The sequence below is a fragment of the Hemiscyllium ocellatum genome, chromosome 5 (genome assembly GCF_020745735.1).
Source record: "Hemiscyllium ocellatum isolate sHemOce1 chromosome 5, sHemOce1.pat.X.cur, whole genome shotgun sequence".
NCBI lineage: Eukaryota > Metazoa > Chordata > Chondrichthyes > Orectolobiformes > Hemiscylliidae > Hemiscyllium > Hemiscyllium ocellatum.
Window position 1 is genome coordinate 137247230 of NC_083405.1, and position 26021 is coordinate 137273250.

The following is a 26021-nucleotide window of genomic DNA, read 5'->3' on the forward strand; positions in this document are numbered from 1 at the left end:
CTCAAGTCCTGGGAAACGCAGACGAGAGAGAGAGAGAGATGGCTGCTCATGCCCTGGTCGTTGATTGAGGCGGTTTGGATTGGAGATGCCTTTAGAGTGTTCTAAGCCCAGATCTTCAGAAGTGAGGAATCTGAAAAGGATAATGAGTTTTAATGGGATTTGGTGACCCACAGTTTCATATCATCTGGGTGAGATCTGCCTTGGCTATTGGCTATTTAACGTGCGATCTGACCACAGTTAGTCTGTTAATTCATATTTGCCATGTTAGTCCTGACTGTTAAAAGTCTCAGTTGTATGTGTATGTCATTTAAGTGAACAACTGCGGAAGCTGAAGTTCAGTGTAAGCAACAGTGAGACTGTCCATTTTGGACTGGAAAGGGACAGATCAGGGTACTTTCCAGACAGTATGACGTTAAATACAGTGATGTCCCCAGAGACTTGGGAGTTCAGGTGCAGAAAATAATCAAGAAACGTTGGCCTTCCCTATCTAGAGGGTGGGAGGACAGGGGTACAGAAGCTACGCTGCAGTTATGCAAGGCCCTGGGTGCAACCCCACTTGGAACACTCTAAGCCAGTCTGGGTACCACACCTTTGAAAGGATGGCTTGGCCTTGGAGGGAGTACAGCACAGGTTTACAACAATGTTACTTAACTTCAGGCATGAAGTTATGAGAGATTATACTAATTAGGCCTGTTTTCTGTTGCATTTGGAGCATTAAGGGGTGATCTGATCAAAGTCTTCAAGATATTAATAGGAGAAGACAGGGGTGGTAAAGATAAACTATTTCCACTGGTTGGTGATTCTGGAACTGGGGGGGGGGACATAGTCTGAGAATTGGGGCCAGCCCACTCAGGAGAGATATCGGCAGCACGTCTACGCACAAAAGGTGTGGGGTGTTTGGAACACTCTCCCACAGCTTGCAGTTGAATGCTGCATCAGTTATTAATTTTAAATTAAATTGAAAATTTATTTGTTAAGCAAAGGCTTTAAAGGATGTGAGCCAAAAGTAGGCCACAAACCAACCGCGATCTATCCCATTGGGTGATGGACCAGACTCAAGGAGCTAACTGGCCTGTCCTGTTCTCATGTTCCTAGAATCACTGATGTCCATGTTCAGTGTATCTAGTGTATTGTTCATGTTTGTGGTAATAGGTTTCTTTGTATTTCAATTCAAACCTGAATCCTTTTCTTAACCTTGATTCTTCTGTATGTTCCATTCTTGAAAAGATCAAGCCATAACTGGGAATATAACAACTGGTCGCCTGTGGGAGTTGCTAACTGACTTGTGGTTGTTTTATATCCCTTCACCCAGGTGTCTCCCTGTATTCTTAAAGAGAATAAAAATGTAGCAAAAACCTTGAACCACGTTCTTTGCCTTTTTTCCAGGTTCCCAACCACCTAATCTGGCTCATCTTTTTCTACTGGCTTTTTCACTCATCTATGAACGTTTTAGCTGAAGTAATGAAGTTTGGCGATCGGGAGTTCTACAGGGACTGGTGGTAAGAACTAGCCTCTGGAGTAATGAGGAAATGCACTCTGTGTCCACCCTAGACAATCTTGCACTCGACATTTCAGTTGGGAATATTTGGTTCCAAGTTTGAGAGGCAGACTGTCCCAAGTAGATGCATCAACACAACACAACATTACAGCACAGTACAGGCCCTTCGGCCCTTGATGTTGCACCTAACTGTGGAACCAGTCTGAAGCCCATCTAACCTACACGATTCTATTACCATCCATATGTTTGTCCAATGACCATTTAAATGCCCTTGAAGTTGGCAAGTCTACTCCTGTTGCAAGCAGGGTGTTCCACACCCCTACTACTGAATAAAGAAACTACCTCTGACATCTGTCCTATATCCAACACCTCTCAATTTAAAGCTATGCCCCTCGTGCTAGCCATCACCATCTGAGGAAAAAGGCTGTCCCTGTCCACCCTATCTAGCCCTCTGATTATCTTATATGTCTCTATTAAGTCACCTCTCACCCTCCTTCTCTCTCATGAAAGCACCCTCAAGGCCCTCAGCCTTTCCTCATAAGACCTTCCCTTCGTACCAGGCAACATTCTGGTAAATCTCCCCGAACCCTTTCCAAAGCTTCCACATCCTTCCTATAATGTGGTGACCAGAACTACACGCAATACTTCAATTACGGCCGCACCAGAGTTTTGTACATGGTTCTGAAACTCAGTCCCTCTACCAATAAAAGCTAACACACTGTGTACCTTTGTAACAACCCTATCAACCTGGGTGGCAACTTTCAGGGATTTATGTACATCTCCCTGCTCATCTACACAACCAAGAATCTTATCATTAACCCAGTACTCTGTGTCTTCCTGTTACTCCTTCCAAAGTGAATGACCTCTCAAAAACAAGCTTCCTTTTCCTTCATTCAGGGTGTGTGGGCTTCACTGGCTGGGCCAGCATTAATCGCTCATCCTTAAACGTCCTAGAAAAATCTCCTTTAAATTATTAAATTTTTGATTCGCCTCCCAGTCACTTCCATCCAATGTTATGGTCTGTTGAAACTAAAATAACTAGAGATTCCAAATTGCAATCCTTACCTGGTCCAGCCTACACGTGACTCCAGGCCCACACCATTGTGGTTGACTCTTAAACGCCTTCTGGGCGAGTCGGGATGGGTTATAAATGCTGGGCCTGGCCAGTGATGTCGGCACCCATGAGTGAAGTAAAAATAAGTCAGGTACAGCTCACTAAAATGGGATATCCTTCAAAACTACAATGTGTAGGAGGGTACTTATAAAGAAAACTAGCAAGAAAAAGAGGGGCCAGGAAATACCTTTCACTGACAGGATCAAGGTAATTCCCAGGCTTTTCTGTATATTTCCGGGGACCTGTTAGAGATGCAAAGGGCAACTTGTGCATGGCACCAGTAAATGTCTGTGAGCCTTACTCACAGAGAAAGACATTGTAGCTGGGGCCATCAGTAGGATAGTTGAGGTTCTTGATCACATTAGGATTAATGAGGAGGTGGTATTAGATATTTTATTGGACATAATGGTGCATAAATCCCCAGGGCCTGAGGTGACGTATCCCCAGGCTCCTATGAGTGGCGGGGGAATAGATTGCAGTGGCCGTGATGGAGATATTTAATACCTCACTGACCGCATGTGCAGTGTCAGATAACTGGAGGATAGTTAATGTGATTCCCTTTGTACAAGAAGGACAGTAGGGATAGGCCAGTAATTACAGAGCAGGTAATCTGGGAAGGGAAATTATTGTGCAAATCTCTGAAGTCAGGATTAATCAATGCTTGGCAAGGCAGGAATTGATCAGGGATAGTCAGCATGGATTTATTCGGGGAGGATCCTGTCTGACTAATTCACTTTTTTGAAAAGTGACGAATATTTTTGAGGGTTGATGTGGTTTACATGGACTTCATTAAGGCCTTTGTCAAGCTGCTGTGAAAGGTAAGGGCCCAAAAGCTTCCTTTTCCTTCATTCAGGGTGTGTGGGCTTCACTGGCTGGGCCAGCATTAATCGCTCATCCTTAAACGTCCTAGAAAAATCTCCTTTAAATTATTAAATTTTTGATTCGCCTCCCAGTCACTTCCATCCAATGTTATGGTCTGTTGAAACTAAAATAACTAGAGATTCCAAATTGCAATCCTTACCTGGTCCAGCCTACACGTGACTCCAGGCCCACACCATTGTGGTTGACTCTTAAACGCCTTCTGGGCGAGTCGGGATGGGTTATAAATGCTGGGCCTGGCCAGTGATGTCGGCACCCATGAGTGAAGTAAAAATAAGTCAGGTACAGCTCACTAAAATGGGATATCCTTCAAAACTACAATGTGTAGGAGGGTACTTATAAAGAAAACTAGCAAGAAAAGGAGGGGCCAGGAAATACCTTTCACTGACAGGATCAAGGTAATTCCCAGGCTTTTCTGTATATTTCCGGGGACCTGTTAGAGATGCAAAGGGCAACTTGTGCATGGCACCAGTAAATGTCTGTGAGCCTTACTCACAGAGAAAGACATTGTAGGTGGGGCCATCAGTTGGATAGTTGAGGTTCTTGATCACATTAGGGTTAATGAGGAGGTGGTATTAGATATTTTATTGGACATAATGGTGCATAAATCCCCAGGGCCTGAGGTGACTTATCCCCAGGCTCCTATGGGTGGCGGGGGAATAGATTGCAGTGGCCGTGATGGAGATATTTAATACCTCACTGACCGCATGTGCAATGTCAGATAACTGGAGGATAGTTAATGTGATTCCCTTTGTACAAGAAGGACAGTAGGGATAGGCCAGTAATTACAGAGCAGGTAATCTGACAGCAGGGGAAGGGAAATTATTGTGCAAATCTCTGAAGTCAGGACTAATCAATGCTTGGCAAGGCAGGAATTGATCAGAGATAGTCAGCATGGATTTATTTGGTGGAGATCCTGTCTGACTAATTCACTTTTTTGAAAAGTGACGAATATTTTTGAGGGTTGATGTGGTTTACATGGACTTCATTAAGGCCTTTGTCAAGCTGCTGTGAAAGGAAGGGCCCAAAGGATTCAAGGCAAGTTGTCAAACTGGATCCAAAGTTAGTTTACAAATAGAAGGCAAAGGATGATGGGGGAGAGTCGTTTTTGTCATTAGAATCATGTGACCAGCAGTGTACCATCGGAACGCTGTTTGTTATAAAGGTTAATGACTTGGATATGAATGTAGAAAGTATAATTAGTAAGTTTGCAGATGACGCAAATGGGTTTTGGTAGCGAGGAGGATGGTCTCTGGCTACATTCTGATATTGATCAGCTGGTAAATTGGACCGTAATGGCAGATGGCATTTAATCCCAGTAAGTGTGAGGTGATGCATTTTGGGAGGTCTGATAAAGGAAGGGTATCGACAATGCAGGGTAGGACCCTGCAGGGGACTGAGGGACAAAGAAACCTTGGTGTGGGAGTCCGTGGATCTCTGAAGCTGTTAGCATTGGTAGACAGGGTGGGTGAAGAAGCCATACTGGATGCTTGTCTTCATTAGCTCAATTGTAGAGTATAGGAGCAAGGAAGGCTTGTTCCAAGTTTATCGAGCATTGGTAAGGCCACTGATGGAGTACAGTGTGCAGCTCCAATCACCACCCTATCGGAGAGAAATGATTGCACTGGAGAGGGTGCAGAGGAGATTCACCAGGATGCTGTCTGGGATGGAAAGGCTCAGTAATGAGCGGAGACTGGGTAGGATGGGCTCGTTTTCCCTGGAGCAGGGCAGGCTGAGGGGGTGGATCCGATTAACGGCTGCAACATTGAGAGGCACAGACAGGATAGATTGTGAGAATCTTTTCCCTGTGGCAGATATGTCTAGGACCAGAGGATATTAGTTTAAGGTGAGGAGGGAGTGGTTTTGAGGAGATCGAAGGAAAAACATTTTCAGCTGGAACGTGTTGCCTGAGAGGGTTGTTAAGGCAGACACACTCAGCACTTCAGCAACATCTGGATGATCACCAGGGCACCATCAGCTGTGAACCTGCTGCAGGTAAACCGAATTAGTGGAGTTTGTTGGCTGGGTCTGATTCTATGCTGCATGATTCTGCCTTCACCCACGTTCAGTCAGAATAGTGAGCTGAGTTAGCGGCTTGTGGATACGTAATGGGGGGTGTGAATTCAAGAGAATGACGTTGGGTAAATGCAGAATTTTGCCAAAACAAAATTCGTTACACACCAGTGACAGATGAACAAAGGACTTTAGTGTGGGAATGGATGATTCTTTACAAAGTTTTCAGGGTCTATAAGGTGGCATTCCAGCCAAAAGGATCAAATGTTTGTTTCAGATATTTGTAAGGATGGGTACGATTTCAGTTAGTTGAGAGCTTGTGTTTTTTTTTGTGTAGTAAATTTTAATATTGGTTTGAAAGTACATTGAGAGTCTCTTCCGTTCATAATATGTATTTTCACTGTTTATATTGACAATTTATCTGTGATCTACAAAAAGGAAAATAAAGCGTTTGGTCCACCAAGCCAGATCTGACTTGCCCAGTGTTACCATCAACTGGATTCCTGAGCAGGGAGTTGACCCGATACTGGAATGGACCTGTCCCGTTGCTCACTGCTGAGCACCTCGGTTAATGACTGAGGCATGAGTAACTTCACCTCAGCAGCAGTGTCCCCTGCCCTGGGCTGGGCAGTAGATTTGGTGACACTAGCCTCACTCTCAGCCCCCAGCAGGTCCTGGCAGTGCTGTCAATGTTGAAGTGAGGTGTGTAACAATCTGTTTGTGTCCTAGGAATTCAGAGACCGTGACATACTTCTGGAAGAACTGGAATATTCCCGTTCACAAGTGGTGCAGCAGGTGAGCCTAGTTTACTCCACCCTGCGGCTCCCTTCTGCCTTTCACCGGAGCCGCGGGAATGAGTTAAAGGTGAAGGTTTGTGTGGCATTCATTTCTGACCTAGCGTCACCTTTAACGTAGTGATGGGGCACGTCCTGTGATGATTGACCGAGCCGTAGGGAAAAGAGCACCAGGAGTAAGGAGTCAAAACATTTATATAGAGATTACAGCTCAGAAGCCAGCCCCTTGGCCATCCGCTCTGTTCCAGTACTTGTCTTTCCACCACTCTTTATGGAATGCTATTAAAGCCGCCTCCTTTTGCTTTCTCCATGTTGTATTTAGCTAGCTTCCTTTAAGGCCAGACCCAGTGGTGAGACTCAAAGGAGACAGCGGTTCAGCGCTTTCTAACGGGATTTACAAAAGGGTAGGCCTAACTTGGTTGAACGCAGAGCTGAGTACATTTAAGATTGAAGGTAAAAGTGAAGCCCAAGGTTGGAGATGGGGAATGGAGAGTTTGGTGGAAGGGATCTGTTTAGATTTTGTTTCATTAATCGATGATTGAGCACAGGACTGAGCAGTATTTTCCCGTAGTTGGGAGTTATGTTGTTTGGAGCTGTGAAGTCAGGATAATAAATACCCATGACACCCCCACCCCACCCGAACCTCAGACTGGCCCTCCGAAACCAGACTGAATGTTCAAACCCACTTTGTATCGCCCGATCTGTAATATATTACAGCAATCTTACAGCCTTTCATTGTCAAGACGGCGGAATAACATCTTCAGTCTTTCACCACATGTGGACAGTGCTGATGAGGTCAGTGGTTAGTCCCCATCCCATAGTTGCCCTGGAGCTGCTGCAGTCCACATGCTATAGGGGCACCCTCTGTGATGTTAGAGAGCTCCTCCTGCTGGAGACTATATTCAGTGCAGTCACAAAACAAAGCAGCTCTGTTTATAATGTACATTCTGCCCTTGCTCGGCTGCTGATCCTAACTGTAGGTGTCCCTCATCCTGTCGTGTATCAGGACACCTTTGCACCTTAAAGTGTCTATCTCTCTTCTTACAGGAATGCAGCTACCTCTGCTTATTGTTCTTTATCTTTTATTTATGCTGTTGCATTAATTTACATTGTTATATTGTCTATTATCTGTTGAGTTCTCCTACAACTGCCACCAGTATTCTCTGTACCTTCTCGAGGTAATGGTTGCTTGTTAATATAGTGGGAAACAAGCTGTGTACATATGTACAGGTAGTCTTAAAATTACATAGCAGCGATGTTCTAATGTTTTCTTCTGCAGTTAAAGAACACCGCAGAGGCCCCGATCTTTATGCCTGGATACCTTGAGATGTTCTTGTTAGATTTGGGATGTTTTGGAATAAGGCCACTAATGAATTTGAAGACACAGGCAACTGTTTAATTTGGAGGCAATTGGTGGCCCGTTGTAGGTCAGCAAGGGTGGGGGCTAGAGGTGCCTGGGACTTTGGTTTAACGTGTGGCATGTGGCTGACACTGTGTAGACCAGCGTGTAGCGTCTGTTCCTAATTGCCCTCAAGGCGGTGGTGGTGATGGTGAACTCTCATTTTAGACCACTGCATTCCCTGGGGTAGATGGACATTCGCAGAGCTGTTAGGGAAGCACTTCCAAGATTTTGACCCAGCAATACCTAAGGAACAGCAGTGATATATGCAACGTAGAACACTACAGCACAGTACAGGCCCTTCGGCCCTCGATGGTTTCACAGGTTGGCACAACAATCTGAAGCCTATCTAACCTGCACTATTCCACTCTCATCCTTGTGTTTATCCAATGACCATTTAAATGCCCTTAAAGTTGGTGAGTCTCTCACTGTTGCAGGCAGTGCGTTCCACGCCCCTACTACTCTGATTAACAAACCTACCTCTGTCATCTATCCTATATCTATTACCCCTCAATTAAAACTGTTACCATCTCAGGATGATGTCTCTTTCGGAGGTGAACTTTGTAACTGCGATGCCTGTGTGTATCGGCTGCCCTTGTCCTTCCCACTGGTACAGGGCCGTGGGGTCAACACAGTTCACAAGTTAAAGGAGAGACCGGAACAGGCCGATTCGGGTGTGATGAACCGAGAGGTCATGGGAGGGGAGGGGGGCACTTTAATATTTGGGTGGGAGAATCTGCAGTAAATCTGTTAAATCCGTGTGTTTTATTGGCAGGCACTTCTACAAGCCCATGCTGAAGATGGGGGTGAACAAGAGGATAGCCCAGACCGCGGTCTTCCTGGCATCCGCTTTCTTTCATGAGGTCTGAACGTTTGTTTTTGGGGGAGGTTTTGTTTTTGCTGCTGAGTGTTTAAATGTTACCCCTCCCAGCCCGTGCTATCACTTCCCTCAAAAGCTCCTTAGCTGGTGAGGATAGTTCCCCACAATTCCCCTGGTTCCTGCCCTCCCCATCCGTTGCATTGGAGTTCCTGCCATCCTTTGTCGACAATAATCGTTGTTTCCACCATGGCCTCCTGCTAATGCAAGCATGCTGCATCGTAGGATGCAAGTGACACTCGGGCTTGACCAATGTTTGTTGCTGATCCCTAACTGGCCCTAAGGTTAGCCACTGCCGCGGTCAGGCGTGTTTACTGACACATTCCCCCAACACATTTGCCAAGGAAAAGGATGGCACACTCTGGAGATTATCACAGTGAACATATCACCTCCAAATGCTGACCATCTCAACCAAGATAACATCAGGCATCATCTCAGTCAGCAGCTGCAAAATGGTTCCAGCTGAGGTCCTTTGGTGGAGCAAAGAAAAATCTGCAATTCTACACCTATCCGAAATTACTTCACAGCCAATGACGTGTTTCTTGAAATGTGTTCAGATGTGCTGTGGGAAAATATGGCAGTCAGTTTGCTCAGAGCGAGTTCCAACAATCAGGTGAATAGTGCGTTGGTCAATTTGTGGAAGACCCAAAATGGCTGAAAATACTCAGCAGTTGTGGCCACAGATGCAGGGTGGGGATCAGTGTTAACATTTCCTGTATTTTTCCTGATTTGTGTTTGCGATGTTAGTCGATGAAGAAATGCTGCCTCTTGGTGCCAGGTGGTTTGATTCCACCCTCTGGTGACTGTGTGGAGTTTTCTCATTCTCCCACTGTCTGCGTGGGTTTCCTCTTGCAGTCTGGAGGTGTGTAGGTTAGGTGGATTGGCCATGCTAAATTGCCCATGGTGTCCAGGGATGTGTAGGGTCGATGGGCTAGCTGTGGGAAATGCAGGGTGGGGTGGGGGGGTGGATCTGGGTGGGGTACTGTTTGCTGTGTCTGTGTGAACTCGGTGGGCTGAATGACTAACGTCCACGCTGTAGAGATTCCGAGAACTGAGAGAAAACTCCTGCTTTTCAGAATAGCATTGAGAGATTTTGCATCCATTTTAGAGATCAGCCCCCCCCCCCCCCCCAGGTTTCCCATCTGATCCAAGAGAAGCAGCAATAGCGTGTCACTCTGGTTTATTTCACCCAACTTCTAGAATGGAGCATGAACCCACCGTGTTCGACCTGGCTGAGAAGGCCACTGTCATCGTGACACACACTGATCTCAACGTCAATGAATCATCAGAAACTGTGACAGGAACCGAAATTGTTGGAGAAACTCAGCAGGTCTGTCAACATCTGTGGAGAGAAAGCAGAGTTAATGTTTTGAGTCCAGTGACCTTTCTTCAGAGGGACTTTGCCTGACCTGCTGAGGTTCTCCCAACAATTGCTGTTTTTCAGATTCCTGGCATCTGCGGTTCTTTGTTTTAATGCTGAAATGGCATTGTGTGAATCTGTAGTTCAAATCCTAAAAGATTGTCTTGTTTCTCCAGTATCTGGTCAGTGTTCCTTTGAAGATGTTCCGTCTGTGGGCATTCATGGGGATGATGGCTCAGGTGAGTGCTTCCACAGGAACAAAATTATCTGATTCGGGGAGATGGATTCTTTGAAAGCAGAGGTTGGCATCCACTTGTCCATCCTGTGGTGCTGAGCATGATGGAGGGTGTTGTATGGGAACAGGTCAGCATGATTCAGTGCAGGTCATTCTGGTACAATGCCCATCTCGTCAACGAGAATTGGCTATAATCTGTGGGTGGCACAGTGGTTAGCACTGCTGCCTCACAGCGCCTGAGACCCGGGTTCAATTCCCGACTCAGGTGACTGACTGTGTGGAGTCTGCGTGGGTTTGCTCCCACAGTCCAAAGATGTGCAGTTCAGGTGAACTGGCCATGCTAAAATGCCCGTAGTGTTAGATAAAAGGGGTAAATGTAGGGGAATGGGTGGGTTGCGGGTCGGTGTGGACTTGTTGGGCCGAAGGGCCTGTTTCCACACTAAGTAATCTAATCTAATGTAAGTAATCTAATAATGCAATTGGTGAATTGTGGACACTGTTTGGATAAGGCAAACTGTCTACTGAATGGGTATAGGGATTTTCTGTAGAGGTCTCTTAGTGTGATTTTTCCACAGCGGTATCTGGCCGTCTGATTTTTCTATAATGCAAGTTTGCAGAGGTATGCAACTGTTGCGTTCTACCAGAAGGAACTGTAATGTTCGTCGAATAATTAAAGCATTTACCCTCTTGGGTTGGTCGACACGCGATATGTGGTTTCCTTAAGCAGGGGTGAACCCAAAAGCCTGAATGTGACAATCAGACAGGACAGGGGGGTGCTCACTTATCGATTCTTCTCCCTTTCCCCTCCCAGTACCATCCTCATGTTGCAAAAGCTACTGCATCTCGCAGGTTTTTAATGTGCGGTAATCACAGCTGATCTATGAGTAGACTCCGAGTGCCCTTCCCTCCAGAACCGTCTAAACAGCAGATTTTAGCTTAACACAGATTGTTCAGGATGTTTAACCTTATCCATGAATTGAAAATCACATGACACCAGGTTATCGTCCCAACAGGTTTATTTGCAAGTACAAGTTTTAGGAGCACACTCCCTTCAGGTAGCCGCTGGGACAGGATACATAGGAGACAGAATTTATAGTAAAAGGTCGAAGTATCATACAACTGATGCGATGTATTGAACACACCTAGATTGCTGTTAAGTCTTTAATCGTTTAGAATGGGGATGCAGGTTTGATTGATTGATATGCTGAAAGTGTGTTGCTGGAAAAGCGCAGCAGGTCAGGCAGCATCCAAAGAGCAGGAGAATCGACGTTTCGGGCATAAGCCTTTCTTCAGGAATGATTCCTGAAGAAGGGCTTATGCCCGAAGCGTCGATTCTCCTGTTCCTTGGATGCTGCCTGACCTGCTGCGCTTTTCCAGCAACACATTTTCAGCTCTGATCTCCAGCATCTGCAGTCCTCACTTTCTCCTGATTGATTAATATGTAAACCCCAGAATTTCTTTCAAGTTAAACCCTGAGATAAATTCAGGCTTTCAGTATATTTAAACAAAATGTGATAGCTCAGACACTGCATTAAAGATGTGAGGTAAGACTGTCTCTGTCCTACCCGAGAGTCAGACTGGTTTTATTTCCAAAGTAAGTATTCATAAACTGTCACGTTGACTGTTTACGGAGTGTGTGCTTTTGATCAAAATAAAATGTATCTGCAGTTACAAATCTGCAAATGCAAATTCACCCCATAGACTTATAGGTGTGGGTGAGTGGGAGAGACAGGAAGTGTGTGTGTGTGTATGTGGGGAGAGGCAAATTTGTCCACCTGGTGAATGTAAGGTCTGAACTCCTAGCTCCTTCAGCTTTGAGGAGGGAATGTGGGCTGAGAAGTGTGCAGTTTTTCTGACACTAATCCCCTCGACATGTTTTTGGCTAGCACGGGTTTGATGGACTGAAGGGCCTTTTCTGTGCCGTGGGTTTCTTTGACTCAATGCACACTGCGGGATGATGAGGAAGAGAGAAGACGGACTGTGATGTGCAGAGGTGGAAAAGAATCACTTGTCTCTTTTAATTTCCAGGTCCCACTGGCTTGGTTAGTTGGGAAGTTTCTGAGTGGGAATTATGGAAACGCAGCAGTGTGGCTGTCCCTGATCATCGGTCAGCCAATTGCAGTGCTGATGTATGTCCACGATTATTACATCCTGAACTATGAGGGATCGCAGTGATCACAGAAACGTGCAAAAACGGCACCATCTGGAACGTGAGCAAGGACACTCATCTACTTTCATAATCAGTGGAAATTTCTTGGAGAGTATTTTCTTTTGCTTTAAAGGGTTAAATGCCTTAAATTGTTTGTGGAACACACGGGCCACCATCCTGTGTGAATTATTCTTTTTGTAACCACAGAGCAGTGGGGGAAATGGTAATGCAGTCACTGAATATTGCAAATTGGACCCAGAGGACTGAAGCTGGTGACTGGCTGGTCAGGGGTTTGGGGGATGAGGGTCAGGTGGAAATAGAGTTTCCAGGCGGCAAGATCCCGGTGATGTGGGATGTAAAATGTGTGACCCATAAGCTCGTGTAACCGTCCATTGTAAAAGAGGGAAAGGTGGTTGGATTTTGTCTGCATGATCCCCAACAAATGGGGGGTGGGAGGGGGCAGTGGGATTGGGTGAGAAAATTGGATGAGCCTGGTGAAAATAATTCATTCACCATCTCTCTCCTCATCCAGGATCGGGGGATTGAAGCACACAATAGGGTGTTCTTTTCTCTTCTACCTTTATTTGAAATGTCTGAGAGTATTAACATTGAAAGTCAGCTGAATGGTACCCCATGGAGGACACTTATTTCTTTCATTTTTGTTGTTTGTTTGTTGCTGGTAGGTTTCTTTTTTTGCATCTCACATTTCCTCCACCCAGCAAGGAACATTGCTGGTCACAGGTTGGAGTTGTGATAGCTGTGTTTAGGAATGTGCTCTGTGTAGTGAATGAGCCCAGTGTAGGATTTCTCCATTTTGCTGAGGACATGTAGCCCTCAGGGTGAATAAGCCTCCAGGAGTCGATCATCATCTCCAAATAATTTATCAATTACCTGCTGAGTCAATGGAAGGGTAAGGTTATAAGATGGAGTAAAAGCCGTGTTTTCATCCTCTGTGAGTGTCTCCCTTGTGCCCTGGTTTCCTGAAGCCTGCTCCCCTGTGACAAGGTTACAGCCGGTGAGCGATGGAATGATTTGCCTGGATGAGGGAATCTCACAGGAGCAAGTCCTGCCCAGCAGCTTTACATTCTGTCAGAAACATTGACTTTTGCTGACATATTCTAACAAAACGTTGGATGAGTGAGTGAATGCCTTAAACAACAAAATACCCTTCCATTGCCTACTTCCATCAGTTTCTCCTTTAGGAACCGTGCTCTGGTTTTATCATGTCCAGTCAACAACCAAGTGTTATGGATGTTTCTCACTATAAACACTGATCATAGGAAAACTTAATATTTTTCAAAAGTGTTTTCATGTTTAAGGGAGCTAAAACCAGTCTGAACCAGAGACCATCCTCCCCAGAAAAGTGTCTGTTTTTCACTAAGTGCCTGACTGATTTTGAAACCTCTGATTGTAAGTTTGTTTGATTCCTACTGCAACAAAACTGCATCAACAATGCAATTTCTGGAGTATTATCTTTCGTAGAGTCAAACTTTAACATTCCTGTCCCACTAGGGGAGCACATCAGCAACTGAAATCTGGATTGATTTGAATCGAGGAGAGGGGCTTATTTTACTACAGGCGAACAACAAGTAGAGGAGGGGAGTGGTGTGTGGATAGATGCTTCAACTAATAGGATCTGTGTTGAGGTAGTTGTTTCCTGTTGTGTTGTCACCATTGCTGATCACAGTTCATGAGTAAAGCCATTGAGGTACATGAGTACACCGCACTGGCGAAATATATATTGAATAGGAGGAAGCATTAAAGAAGCAACTTAGGCTGTGAAATATTCTAATGTTTTGTTTCTGTTTAGTGGGTCTGAGTTTATTTTTAGAGAGGGATTGGAGGAAAGGAGAGCAAGGAAATCTGCTCCAGCCTGACCCTGACCTGAGAACACCCTGCCTCAAATTCTTCCCTCGCGCCAGTTTCCGTGTTATCCCTTGCTTCTCACCTCCTTGTGGCTCTTATTCAATACCCGCATCCTGCACCTGGAAATGAGGGAGGCAGATTATTGGAAAATCAAGGGGTGGCAATGATTTTCTGTTTCAGCAATCTCTAACCGGTCTGTACAGTCAGTGAATCCTGACTGGAGAACGCAGTGCAGAGTCTGATTTTATTTGGTGGGTGGGGGGAGGATCCGGACAATACGATTGTGTTGTCCTATTTGCGCTCATTTTTGACTTTTGTATGGCTCTTTTTTTACTTTTATAAGAACTGCCGTCCTCTGCAGAGATCTTATTTTTGTAAATACACTGCCCCCATCTGGGGGGTGGGCTGTGTAACAGGGAGCTGAGGCAAAACTGTGATGCTCCCATCTGGGGGGTGGGCTGTGTAACAGGGAGCTGAGGCAAAACTGTGATGCTCCCATCTGGTTCATTGTATTTCACAGATCTATTTTTACTACTTCCATTCCCTTTTGTCCTGTGAATAGGACTAACCAGAACGTGGAACTCCCGATCTCCTACTGTAATAGGACCCTGTGGTTAGACAAGTGCCCTGTTTGGAAGAGGTCACATAGATGTAGAGGACCATAGACTGCTCTCTGTCTCTAGAGAGACATGGGGAGGTTGAAACGGCAGGACCTTCATGTTGACCTCACCCAGTTCAGGAGTAGTTTAATACATTGTAGATTATGCAACCCCAGTTTCTCTCATTATTGAATGACGCCTGAGTTCTGCTGATTAGAGCCTAATTAGTATTGAATACTGTATGTGAATGCTAACCATGTAATATCATTTAGTTTCTTAACCCTCTCAATCAAAGTGGCCAGCTTTCTCTATTTTCGAACAAAGCTGCAGAAATTTGTTTACCAAACTCTACACTAGGTAGTGATTTTACAATCTGCCCTTGTCGGAAGGGGGAAGGAATTACTGCATTATCCAAGAAAAGTTGTGTCCCAGTCTTGCTCCCCGTGGGCGGCACGGTGGCACAGTGGTTAGCACTGCTGCCTCACAGCGCCTGTAGACCCGGGTTCAATTCCTGACTCAGGTGACTGACTGTGTGGAGTTTGCACGTTCTCCCTGTGTCTGCGTGGGTTTCCTCCGGGTGCTCCGGTTTCCTCCCACAGTCCAAAGATGTGTGGGTCAGGTGAATTGGCCATGCTAAATTGCCCGTAGTGTTAGGTAAGGGGTATGGGTGGGTTGCGCTTCGGCGGGTCGGTGTGGACTTGTTGGGCCGAAGGGCCTGTTTCCACACTAAGTCTAATCTAAAAATCTATTATGCTGCTCAGTTGTAACCTTGAATCGGAAGTTCACCCAGTGCCCTCTTGCTGTCGTCCTGGTTTCAATGAGTTACAGATACAACAAACGCACCAGCAATGTCCCTCCAAACATGTATTTTTAATGCTGTTTTATGTATATAGAATTAATTTCTGATATTGTAATGATTTTCCTCTACAAGTGCCATGTCTTTTAGGGAGTATCTTGGAAATTGAACAAATAAATAGAGATCATGGATTTAAAAAGGGAAGCCAGGAAAAAGGTCTGGCCAGCCTGCAAGTGGGTATCTCTTTATGTAGCACTTGCAATAGGTCTGATTTTTAATAAAAACAATTTTAAACAACTTCTTCAAGGTGTTTTTCATGAATTAATTGTGTGTAATTCAAGCTGTTCCATTGGGCCACGCAAATACCATTGGCAAACATTATCCTACACTCACATCCATGAATGAAGTAGAGCAATTCAATCAGCTCTGAGTAAATGTATCAGTGAGAAGCTGGAAAATGGGGCCTTAACTGTTCCCTGCCAGAAGCCAGTGTCGTTGTTCAGTGTATGTACTGGGACTCCTGCAGTTCCGTCTGCTAGAAAATCAACTTTATTGGAAACCTTGTGAATGACTAACTGTAGATGCTGGAAATTTAAAACAATAATAGGAATTACTGAAGAAACTCAGCAGGTCTGGCAGTACCTGTGGCAAGATAAAGCAGAGTTGGCATTTTGGGATCAGTGAGATGTTCTTCAGAAAATTCATTGGATCTAAAACATTTACTCAGCAGGTCTGGCAGCATGTGTCCAGAGAAAGCAGAGTTTGTTTTTGTTTCAGTTTACTGTCTCCGCTTGCTGCTGAGATATCCAAACTAGCCTGCATGCTCACAGCTACTCTGATCAAATCAGCATTTGTGGTATTGTTGAAAATTCACAAAAAGGGGCTTGCATCTAGCACTGCTAACCTTGAGTGATGCACGGTCTACTTCAGACCACCCTGGAAGGGGGAAGGTCTCTCTGCCCAGCCTGCTGTCTCAGTGTTACTTTGCAGTAAACTCCATGAGTGCTTTTCTCCACAAACAGCATGTTGCTCTCAAACCAAAGATTTTTTTGCCTACCCCACAGCAGGGTAAATGTGTCAGTGCCTGAGTGACGCCAGGTATGGAGGCCCAAAGACTCATGGTCAAGAGGACGTGTTGTTTGATAGGTCCATTTACAAGTAAAAAGTGAGGTCTGCAGATGCTGGAGATCACAGTTGAAAATGTGTTGCTGGTTAAAGCACAGCAGGTCAGGCAGCATCCAAGGAACAGGAAATTCGACGTTTCGGGCCAGAGCCCTTCTCATTCTGTACTAAATGATGTGCGTGTCTCTCTCTCTCCCTCGGTTTCTTGTCCCCTACTTCTGTGCCAGACCAAAAGCTTCAATCGCTAATCCTCCTGTTAGCAACATTTAAGCTCTGAGCTGAAAATGTGTTGCTGGAAAAGCGCAGCAGGTCAGGCAGCATCCAAGGAACAGGAAATTCGACGTTTCGGAAGGGCTTATGCCTGAAATGTCGATTCTCCTGCTCCTTGGATGCTGCCTGACCTGCTGCGCTTTTCCAGCAACACATTTTCAGCTCTGATCTCCAGCATCTGCAGTCCTCACTTTCTCCTCAAACATTTAAGCTCTGGCCTACCATGTGAATATAAATGTTTTATAAACTCAGTCATAGCTGGCATCTATCGTCCATTACTAACTGATGGTGGTGATGAGGTGTAAGATGACACTTGCACATTAGAGGACCAGATATGCAGCTTAGGAAACAGCGGAAATGATATTTCTCCAGACAGAAGCCTGTTGTAAGGCATGAAAATGTAGGGTTAGCAGTAGATGGGAATGTAGAATTCTAAACAAAAATACAGCCATAGGTTTGTTTGCCTGGACATCACTGATTCTTGAAGGGCTCATGCCCGAAATGTCGATTCTCCTGCTCTTTGGATGCTGCCTGACCTGCTGTGCTTTTCCAGCAACACATTTTCAGCTCTGATCCCCAGCATCTGCAGTCCTCACTTTCTCCTTGGACATCACTGTAGCTGATTTGTGGATATTGATTCAGTTGGAGATTCAGTCTCTACTCCGGTTGCCACGGAGTTAAGCTGTCCTGGATCAAGCACAGTTCAAATTCCTTGGCATGTCCTACTCTCAAGTTATACAAAATCTAACTAAAGGAGTTGCCATGGGTGCCCGCATGGGCCCCAGCTATGCCTGTCTCTTTGTAGGATATGTGGAACAGTCCATCTTCTGCAACTACACTGGCACCACCCCCCACCTTTTCCTCCGCTACATCGATGACTGTATCGGCGCTGCCTCGTGCTCCCACGAGGAGGTTGAACAGTTCATCAACTTTACTAACACCTTCCATCCCGACTTCAAATTCACCTGGACTGTCTCAGACTCCTCCCTCCCCTTCCTAGATCTTTCCATTTCTATCTCAGGCGACCGACTCAACACAGACATCTACTATAAACCGACTGACTCCCACAGCTATCTGGACTACACCTCCCACCCTGCCCCCTGTAAAAACTCCATCCCATATTCCCAATTCCTTCGTCTCCGCCGCATCTGCTCCCAGGAGGACCAGTTCCAACACCGCACAGCCCAGATGGCCTCCTTCTTCAAGGACCGCAGATTCCCCCCAGACATGATCGACGATGCCCTCCACCGCATCTCCTCCACTTCCCGCTCCTCCGCCCTTGAGCCCCGCTCCTCCAACCGCCACCAAGACAGAACCCCACTGGTTCTCACCTACCACCCCACCAACCTCCGCATACAACGTATCATCCGCCGTCATTTCCGCCACCTCCAAACGGACCCCACCACCAGGGATATATTTCCCTCCCCTCCCCTATCAGCGTTCCGCAAAGACCACTCCCTTCGTGACTCCCTCATCAGGTCCACACCCCCCCCACCAACCCAACCTCCACTCCCGGCACCTTCCCCTGCAACCGCAGGAAATGTAAAACTTGCGCCCACACCTCCTCCCTCACATCCCTCCAAGGCCCCAAGGGATCCTTCCATATCCGCCACAAGTTCACCTGTACCTCCACACACATCATCTATTGCATCCGCTGCACCCGATGTGGCCTCCTCTACATTGGGGAGACGGGCCGCTTACTTGCGGAACACTTCAGAGAACACCTCAGGGACGCCCGGACCAACCCAACCCAACCACTCCGTGGCTCAACACTTTAACTCTCCCTCCCACTCCACCGAGGACATGCAGGTCCTTGGACTCCTCCACCGGCAAAACATAACAACACGACGGCTGGAGGAAGATCGCCTCATCTTCCGCCTGGGAACCCTCCAACCACAAGGAATGAGTTCAGATTTCTCCAAGTTTCCTCATTTCCCCTCCCCCCACCTTGTCTCAGTCGGTTCCCTCAACTCAGCACCGCCCTCCTAACCTGCAATCCTCTTCCTGACCTCTCCGCCCCCACCCCACTCCGGCCTATCACCCTCACCTTGACCTCCTTCCATCTATCACATCTCCATCGTCCCTCCTCCCTACCTTTTATCTTAACCTGCCTGCCACCCTCTCCTCATTCCTGATGAAGGGCTTATGCCCAAAACGTCGAATTTCCTATTCCTTGGATGCTGCCTGACCTGCTGTGCTTTAACCAGCAACACATTTTCAACTTATACAAAATCTAAGCCAGACAGACAATCACTTGGATGACTGACGGGGTGGTAACACTGTCGTCCATCGTGAGCAATAAACTGCTCAAGTTTCAGCTACACTTGTCGAGCTCTGTGACATCGACCACAAGCTGGGGTGAAGACAGCATGAAAGTGGAATTACCACAGCCTGCAGGTTCCCCTCCAACTCATTCAACTGTTGCCCAGAATTATATCACTTTCTTCAATGGCGATGACTCAAAATCCTGTAACTCCTGCCCTAACAGCACTGTGGGAGTTCATTACTCCCACATGATGGTGATTAAGGTCAGGGAAATTAATGTTAGCCTCCGCCCACGAAGGAATAAAAATCAATGATATACTGAGGTGTTTGCACCAGTCTATCTTGGGCAAAGAGAGGCTGGGCTGTATTCAATAGCTATCCTGTCAGCTACTACTATCTGTACAGAGTTCATACTGCCCTTGAGGAGTAAATACCTCGTTCACTGAAGGGGATGAAGGAAGGTGATCACACTAGGTTCATCTTAGATTAAAGAAAGTTTTAATTCCAAAAAAGATACAATATTTAAAGTAAACCAACAAGAATGCTTAAATCACCAGCTTTATATTAAATGAAAATATACAAAACATTTACTTTCCACAGAGAAACCTTATGTTGGGGGAAGGTGATGGTGCTGAAGAGACTTGGTCTTCTGAACTCCTGATAACAGACAGAAACGTCATCCTGCTCCTGACTCTCACTGTGCAGAGAAGAGAAAGTTTCGAACATGTTAATGTCCCACATGGCTGTACTCCTCCTCCAGACAATTGTTACAGTGCAAAACAGGGACATGTTCTGCACTGGTTCTTCAAATAAGCATTTCACTTAGTGCCATTCTAAAGCCTTCTCCTCACAGCCTTGCTGTCTGTCTGCGAGTAGTCTACCTCCCTGAAAGCTTCCATCGTACTTCCCCGCTCCAAACTACTGTCACATGAGAATGTTTCAGCTCCTTTCACTTCTGCTGTTTTTAAGAGAGGTGGATTGGTCTGGAATGTCCACCAATACATCATTTCACAAGTTGACAGATTTAAAATAAAGCTTTGTTCATCATTCCAGTCTGTCCACCACCAGTCCCTGACAATATGCCCAGGTGGGGAGATCCTGTCCACACGGAGTCTGGGTGGGAAGGACTGGCAAACTGGGAGAGAAAAGGCTGATGGGGAACCGAAGATTCCAAAAACAAAGTGCTGGAGAAACTCAGCAGGTCTGGCAGAAACCGTGGAAAGAGAAACACAATTAATTTACACGCATTTAGAAAAGAATGGACTTATGAGGGATAGTCAGCATGGCTTTATGTGGGGGAGGTCTCTCAAAGTTCATGGGGTTTTTTGATGAATGTGATTGAGGGTAGGGCAGTGGGTGTTGTCTACATGGACTTTACATTTGACAAGGTCCCTCATGGTAGGCTGGTCCAGAGGATTAAGGCACATGGGATCACTAAGTCAGCAAATTGACTTAGTCATAGGAGACAGAATAGTTGTGGAGGGCTGTTCTTGGTGGAGGATTGCAACCAGGGGTGTTCCACAAGGATCACCATATTGTTGTCTATATATCTTTATAGATAAAACTTAGATGAAAATATACATGGTTTTATACATAAAAATGGGTAGAGGTGTGGACAGGAAGGAAGGTTGTCAAAGGATACAGCAAGATATAGATCTGTTGGAAAGCCATGCAGAGAAACAACAGGTTGGAGTTTAATCCTGACAATGTCAAATGCAAGAGGAAAGTCTACAGGCAATGGCAGGGCCCTTCGGAGCAGTGATATACCGAGGGATCCTGGGGTGAAAGTGGGATGAGTTGGTAAAGACAGCATCCAGCATGCTTACCCTCAACATTCAGGACTTGAGTAGAAAAGCCAGCATGTCATGTTGCTGCTGTCTATAACTTGAGATAGGCCCATTTAGAGTAATGCATGCAGTCCTGGTCCCCCCGGTATAGGAAGGATGTGCAAGGGGTTTAACAGGATGTTGCCGGAATTGGAGTGTATGAGCTATAAGGAGAGGTTGGACAAACTTGGATTGTCTCCATCAGAGGCAGAGGGTAACTTGATCGAAGTGTAGAAGATTCTGAGAGGCATAGAACAGATGGTCAGTCTGAACCTTTTCCCCAGGGTGGGCAATGTCCAGGTTTTTCTCACAGACGGTAGCAGGTGCCTGCAGCAGGACAGCCAGGGGGAGGTGGTACAAGCAGATATGATAGCAAGAAACAGTTAGACAGATACGTGTACAGGCAGGGAATAGAGGCATAGACTTCAGATTGGCATCATGTTCAGCACACAATGAGAGAAGGGCTTAGTCCTGTGTTGTACTGTCCTACCTTCTAATATTGAGTCCAGTGACTCTTACAAAATAAAAGGCTGAAGAGTCATACTGGACTCGAAACGTTCCGATTCTTATTTCAGATTTCCAGTTGCTGCAGTACAGTATTTTGCTTTTATTCGGAGATTTAGAAATACCAACGTGATTAGATATAATTAAACAAACAGATTTTAAAACATCTCCCAAGATGGAGCAGCTCACCCAGCCTGGGAGCTTGCAGCAACTGGGGAAGGTGACTTTGTGCTTTAACAGACTGGGAGAGCAAATTATTTTTCCCCCGACATTGCCCTAATGGTCAGGACCCCATCCACCTTCACTTACTTCCCTTTTATGTTGGTATTTCTTGCGAATTGCAAAGTTGAGCTTGCAGAATGCAAAACAAAAGGCTTCACCAAAATGTGTTTCTTCAGCAATTACAGCTGCTGTCTGACCAAATGATTTGCTAAAAACTTCCTCCTTTTCAAAAGAATGTTGGTTGCAGGTAAGAACAGGCAGAAAGTGCAGTTTCTGTCTCCTGTACTGGCCTCTAATTAGATTAGATTAGGTTCCCTAAAGTATGGAAACAGGGCCTTTGGCTCAACAAGTCCACACTGACCCTCCGAACAGTATTCCACCCAAACCCATTCCCCTACATTTATCCCTGACTAATGCATCTAACATTATGGGCAATCTAGCACGGCCAATTTACCTAATGTGCACATCCTTGGACTGTGGGAGGAAACCCACACAGACACGGGGAGAATGTGCAAACTCCACACAGACAGACACCAAAGGCTGGAATCGAACCTGGGTCCGTGACGCTGGGAGAATTATTTCCATTACTTTATCAGATCGATATTTTCTAATCAGCCTGTTCAGAAATGTCATGACACACGTTTGGAGCAGGTAAGACTTGAACCCAAGCCCCTGACTCACAGGTAGGGACACTACCACTGCACCACAAGAGCATCCACCCTCCCACCCACCACTATTTTATCAAATATTAACCTGCAAAAATAGTTGTGAGCTGCACGTTGTTTATCATCTTGCATCATGAATGCAATGCTCTCTCTTCCCTCCACGAAAGCTCCCCTCTGACCAAACCTGTGCCACAATGCACACACACAGGCCTGACCAGCCCAATTAGCGCAGGGTGAACTGCCCCCTCTCCAGGTCAGGTTACCTCAAGCTCCAGGTTTCACAACAGACTCACCTTGGCCTTATTCTGTACAGGGAGGTAAAGTTTGAATTCAGCTGGGAGCTCATCTTCAGAGTACAGCCGGTCTGAGAAGTAAACACGCCGAATACGACAGTTTGCGTGAATCTGAGAAACGACAAGGGCAACTTTTTAAACTCCAGCACCAGCACTAACTCTCAGGACAACAATGTGCTCTACAAGTCAGGCAAGTGTATCGATTGACAGATCCCACTGCTAGAGCTAGACAGACACAGGGCAAGAAGGGACCTGTGTCATCAAACACATCGAACAAAGAAAACACAGGACACAGGCCCAAAGATGTTCCCAACAGCTCCACTAAACCAAGTTACCTGAAATAACCATGCAGCTGCCAAACAGGCCAGTGATATCTGACACTGAGACACAGCCAGAGCCCCAGACAGCACTCAGCAAGATGTGAACAACAGATAATCTCCCAAGGACACCCAAACGTATTGATATAGCAGGAGGCAGCAGTGGATCAGAACAGAGCTACGCAGCAACATGTTCTGTTCCCTTAGATTCTCTCTGAAGCCAGAACTGAAGATGTTCCAGGAAGTAACAGGTGAGAAAATTCATTCACTTCCTTCCTACAGAGAATGAAACACTTGGAAAAGGTGGCATCTCAGTCCCTGGTCATAGGGTCAGACAGACAGATGGATGGGCAAACTAATCAGAGGCAGGAGTATACACTCGGTACACTAATCAGAGGCAGGAGTATACACTCGGTACACTAATCAGAGGCAGGAGTATACACTCGGTACACTAATCTGCTCCGATAAAGATTACAGCTCGTTTGACTGTGGTTTCCTCTCCATTTTCCATCTACTCCTGATAGACTCTTGACCAATGGAGGGGAGAGCCGAAAGCCATCGACCTCTGTCTTAAAATTATTAAGTGACCCTAGTCCTAGCACACTATGTGTTTGAACAAAGAACAATACAGCACAGGGACAGGCCCTTCGGCCCTCTAAGCCTGCTACTGAATCATTTTGCCCTTCCATACTCGAGCTGTCTTCACTTACAGGATCTGTATCCCTCTATTCCTTCCTATTCATGCATTTGTCCAGGTGCTTCGCGAATGCTGCTCTTATGTTTGCTTCCACCCCCTCCTCTGGCAATGTGTTCCAGGCACTCACTACCCCTTGTGTGAACCTGCCTCGCACATCTCTTTTAAACTCCTCCCTCGTACCATGAGCCTAGGAATAGACACCTCCATCCTGGGAAAAAGCCTCATACTTCCCACTTTGTCCATGCCATTTACAATCTTATAAACCTCTATCAGGTCACCACTCAACCTCCTGTGTTCCAGTGAAAACAATCCCAGCCATTCCAACCTTCCTTCATCACTAAAATCCCCCTGACCTGGCCATCCCAGATGGCCTCCTTCTTTAAAAACCACAACTTCCCCTCCCACATGGTTGACAATGCCCTCCAGCACATCTCCTCCACTTCCCACACATCTGCCCTTGAACCACAGACCTCCCGCCGTCCTCATCTTCCACCCCACCAACCTCCACCACCAGGGATATATTTCCCTCCCCATCCCTACCTGCATTACAGAGAGACCATTCCCTCAGGGACTCCCTTGTTAGGACGACACCACCCACCAACCGACCGACCGACCGACCCTCCTCCCTGCCACAAGAATTGCAAAACTTGTGCTCTCACCCACCCCCCCACCTCCATCCAAGGCCCCAAAGGATCGTTTCACATGCATCAGAGATTTCCCTTTACTTTCACACACGTCATCTACTGCATCTGTTGCTCTCGATGTGATCTCCTCTACATTGGGGAGACAGGATGCTAACTTGCAGATTGTTTCAGAGAACATCTCTGGGACACACGCACTGAACACCACTGCCCTGTGGCCAGCCAATTCAACTCCCCCTCCCCCTCCCCCTCCCACTCCCACTCCCACTCCCCCTCCACCAAGGACATGCAAGTCATGGGCTGCCTCCACCGCCAAACTCTAGCCACCCAACGCCTGGAGGAAGAACACCTCATCTTCCACCTTGGGACCCTCCAACCACACGGAACCAACGTGGATTTCACCAGCTTCCTCATCTCCTCTCTCGCACATCCCAGATCCAACCCTCCAACTTGGCACCCCCTATTGACCCATCCATCTTCCTTCCCATCTATCTCCTCCATCCTCCTATCACCTTCTCCCCACCTTCATAGACATTCCCAGCTCCCTTCACCCTAACCCCACCCCCCTCTCCCATTTATCTCCCAGCACCCTCGGGCCCACAAGCCTCATTCCTGATGAAGGGTTTATGCTCAAAACATCGATTCTCCTGCTCCTCACGTGCTGCCTGACCTGCTGTGCTTTTCCAGCACCACACTCTTCAACTCTGATCTCCAGCACCTGCAGTTTTCACTTTCTCATTCCTTGCAACATCCTGGTAAACCTTCTCTGTCCCCTCTCCAAAGCATCCCCATCCTTCTGGTATATGGTGACCAGAACTGGACACAATATTCCAAGTGTGTCCTAACTAAAGTTCTAAAAAGCTGCAGCATGACTTGTCTATCCTTACACTCAATGCCCCTTCCAATGAAGGCTAGCCCTGCCTTAGGCCTTTATTATTGCCTTATCTACCTGCTGCCACCTTCAGTGATCTGTGGACCTGCACACCCAGGTCCCTCTGCATATCAACATTCCTAAGGGTCTGCCATCCACTGTATAATTTCCACCTGTACTTGACCTTCCAAAACACATCACCTCAGATTTGTTAAGCTTAAACTCAATCTGCCATTTTTCTGCCCAAATGATCTATATTCTGCTGTACCCTCTGACACTCCTCCTCACTCTCTGCAACTCCACCAATCTTCACACTCAGCCACAAACTTCCTTAGACCAGCTATGTTTTCCTCCAAATCACTTACATAGAATACGAACAGCAGAGGTCCCAGCACTGATCCCTGTGGAACAGCACTTGTCACAACCCTCCATTCCTTCCACCACTACCCTCTGTCTCCTGTGACTAAGCCAGTTCTGTATCCATCTTGCCAGTTCACCTTGATACCATGTGACTTCACCTTTTGTACCAGTCTGCTCAAACAGCCACCTCCAAACAAAGCCCTCCAGTTCCGGCATCATATTATTTTGGTTTGCCTTCCCCTAATGTAACACCTTCACCTGAGCACTCCTGTATTTCCCGACCCAGGAGTATGTTAAACCTCACTGTATTTTGGTCACTACTCACGAAATGCTCCCCCACTGAAACTTCACTCACCTGGCCGGGCTCATTCCCAAAACCATACCCACTA

General features: G+C 46.3%; 2 protein-coding genes across 2 annotated transcripts in view; one reads left to right on the top strand and one right to left on the bottom strand.

The window, feature by feature from the left end:
* LOC132815889 (diacylglycerol O-acyltransferase 1-like) overlaps nt 1-15876 on the top strand; it is a 112027-nt gene extending 96151 nt beyond the window's left edge. Inside the window, exons 13-17 of the mRNA XM_060825240.1 lie at nt 1387-1499; nt 6234-6299; nt 8473-8560; nt 10111-10173; nt 12198-15876. Of these exons, the coding sequence (XP_060681223.1) occupies nt 1387-1499; nt 6234-6299; nt 8473-8560; nt 10111-10173; nt 12198-12344 (477 nt within the window). The 3' untranslated portion in view covers nt 12345-15876. The remainder of the gene's footprint in view (nt 1-1386; nt 1500-6233; nt 6300-8472; nt 8561-10110; nt 10174-12197) is intronic.
* Nucleotides 15877-19717: 3841 nt separating this feature from the next.
* The window catches only part of cfap20 (cilia and flagella associated protein 20), a 30643-nt gene continuing 24339 nt past the window's right edge, over nt 19718-26021 (bottom strand). Inside the window, exons 5-6 of the mRNA XM_060825667.1 lie at nt 22747-22857; nt 19718-19933 (exon numbers count right to left, since the gene is read on the bottom strand). Of these exons, the coding sequence (XP_060681650.1) occupies nt 19931-19933; nt 22747-22857 (114 nt within the window). The 3' untranslated portion in view covers nt 19718-19930. The remainder of the gene's footprint in view (nt 19934-22746; nt 22858-26021) is intronic.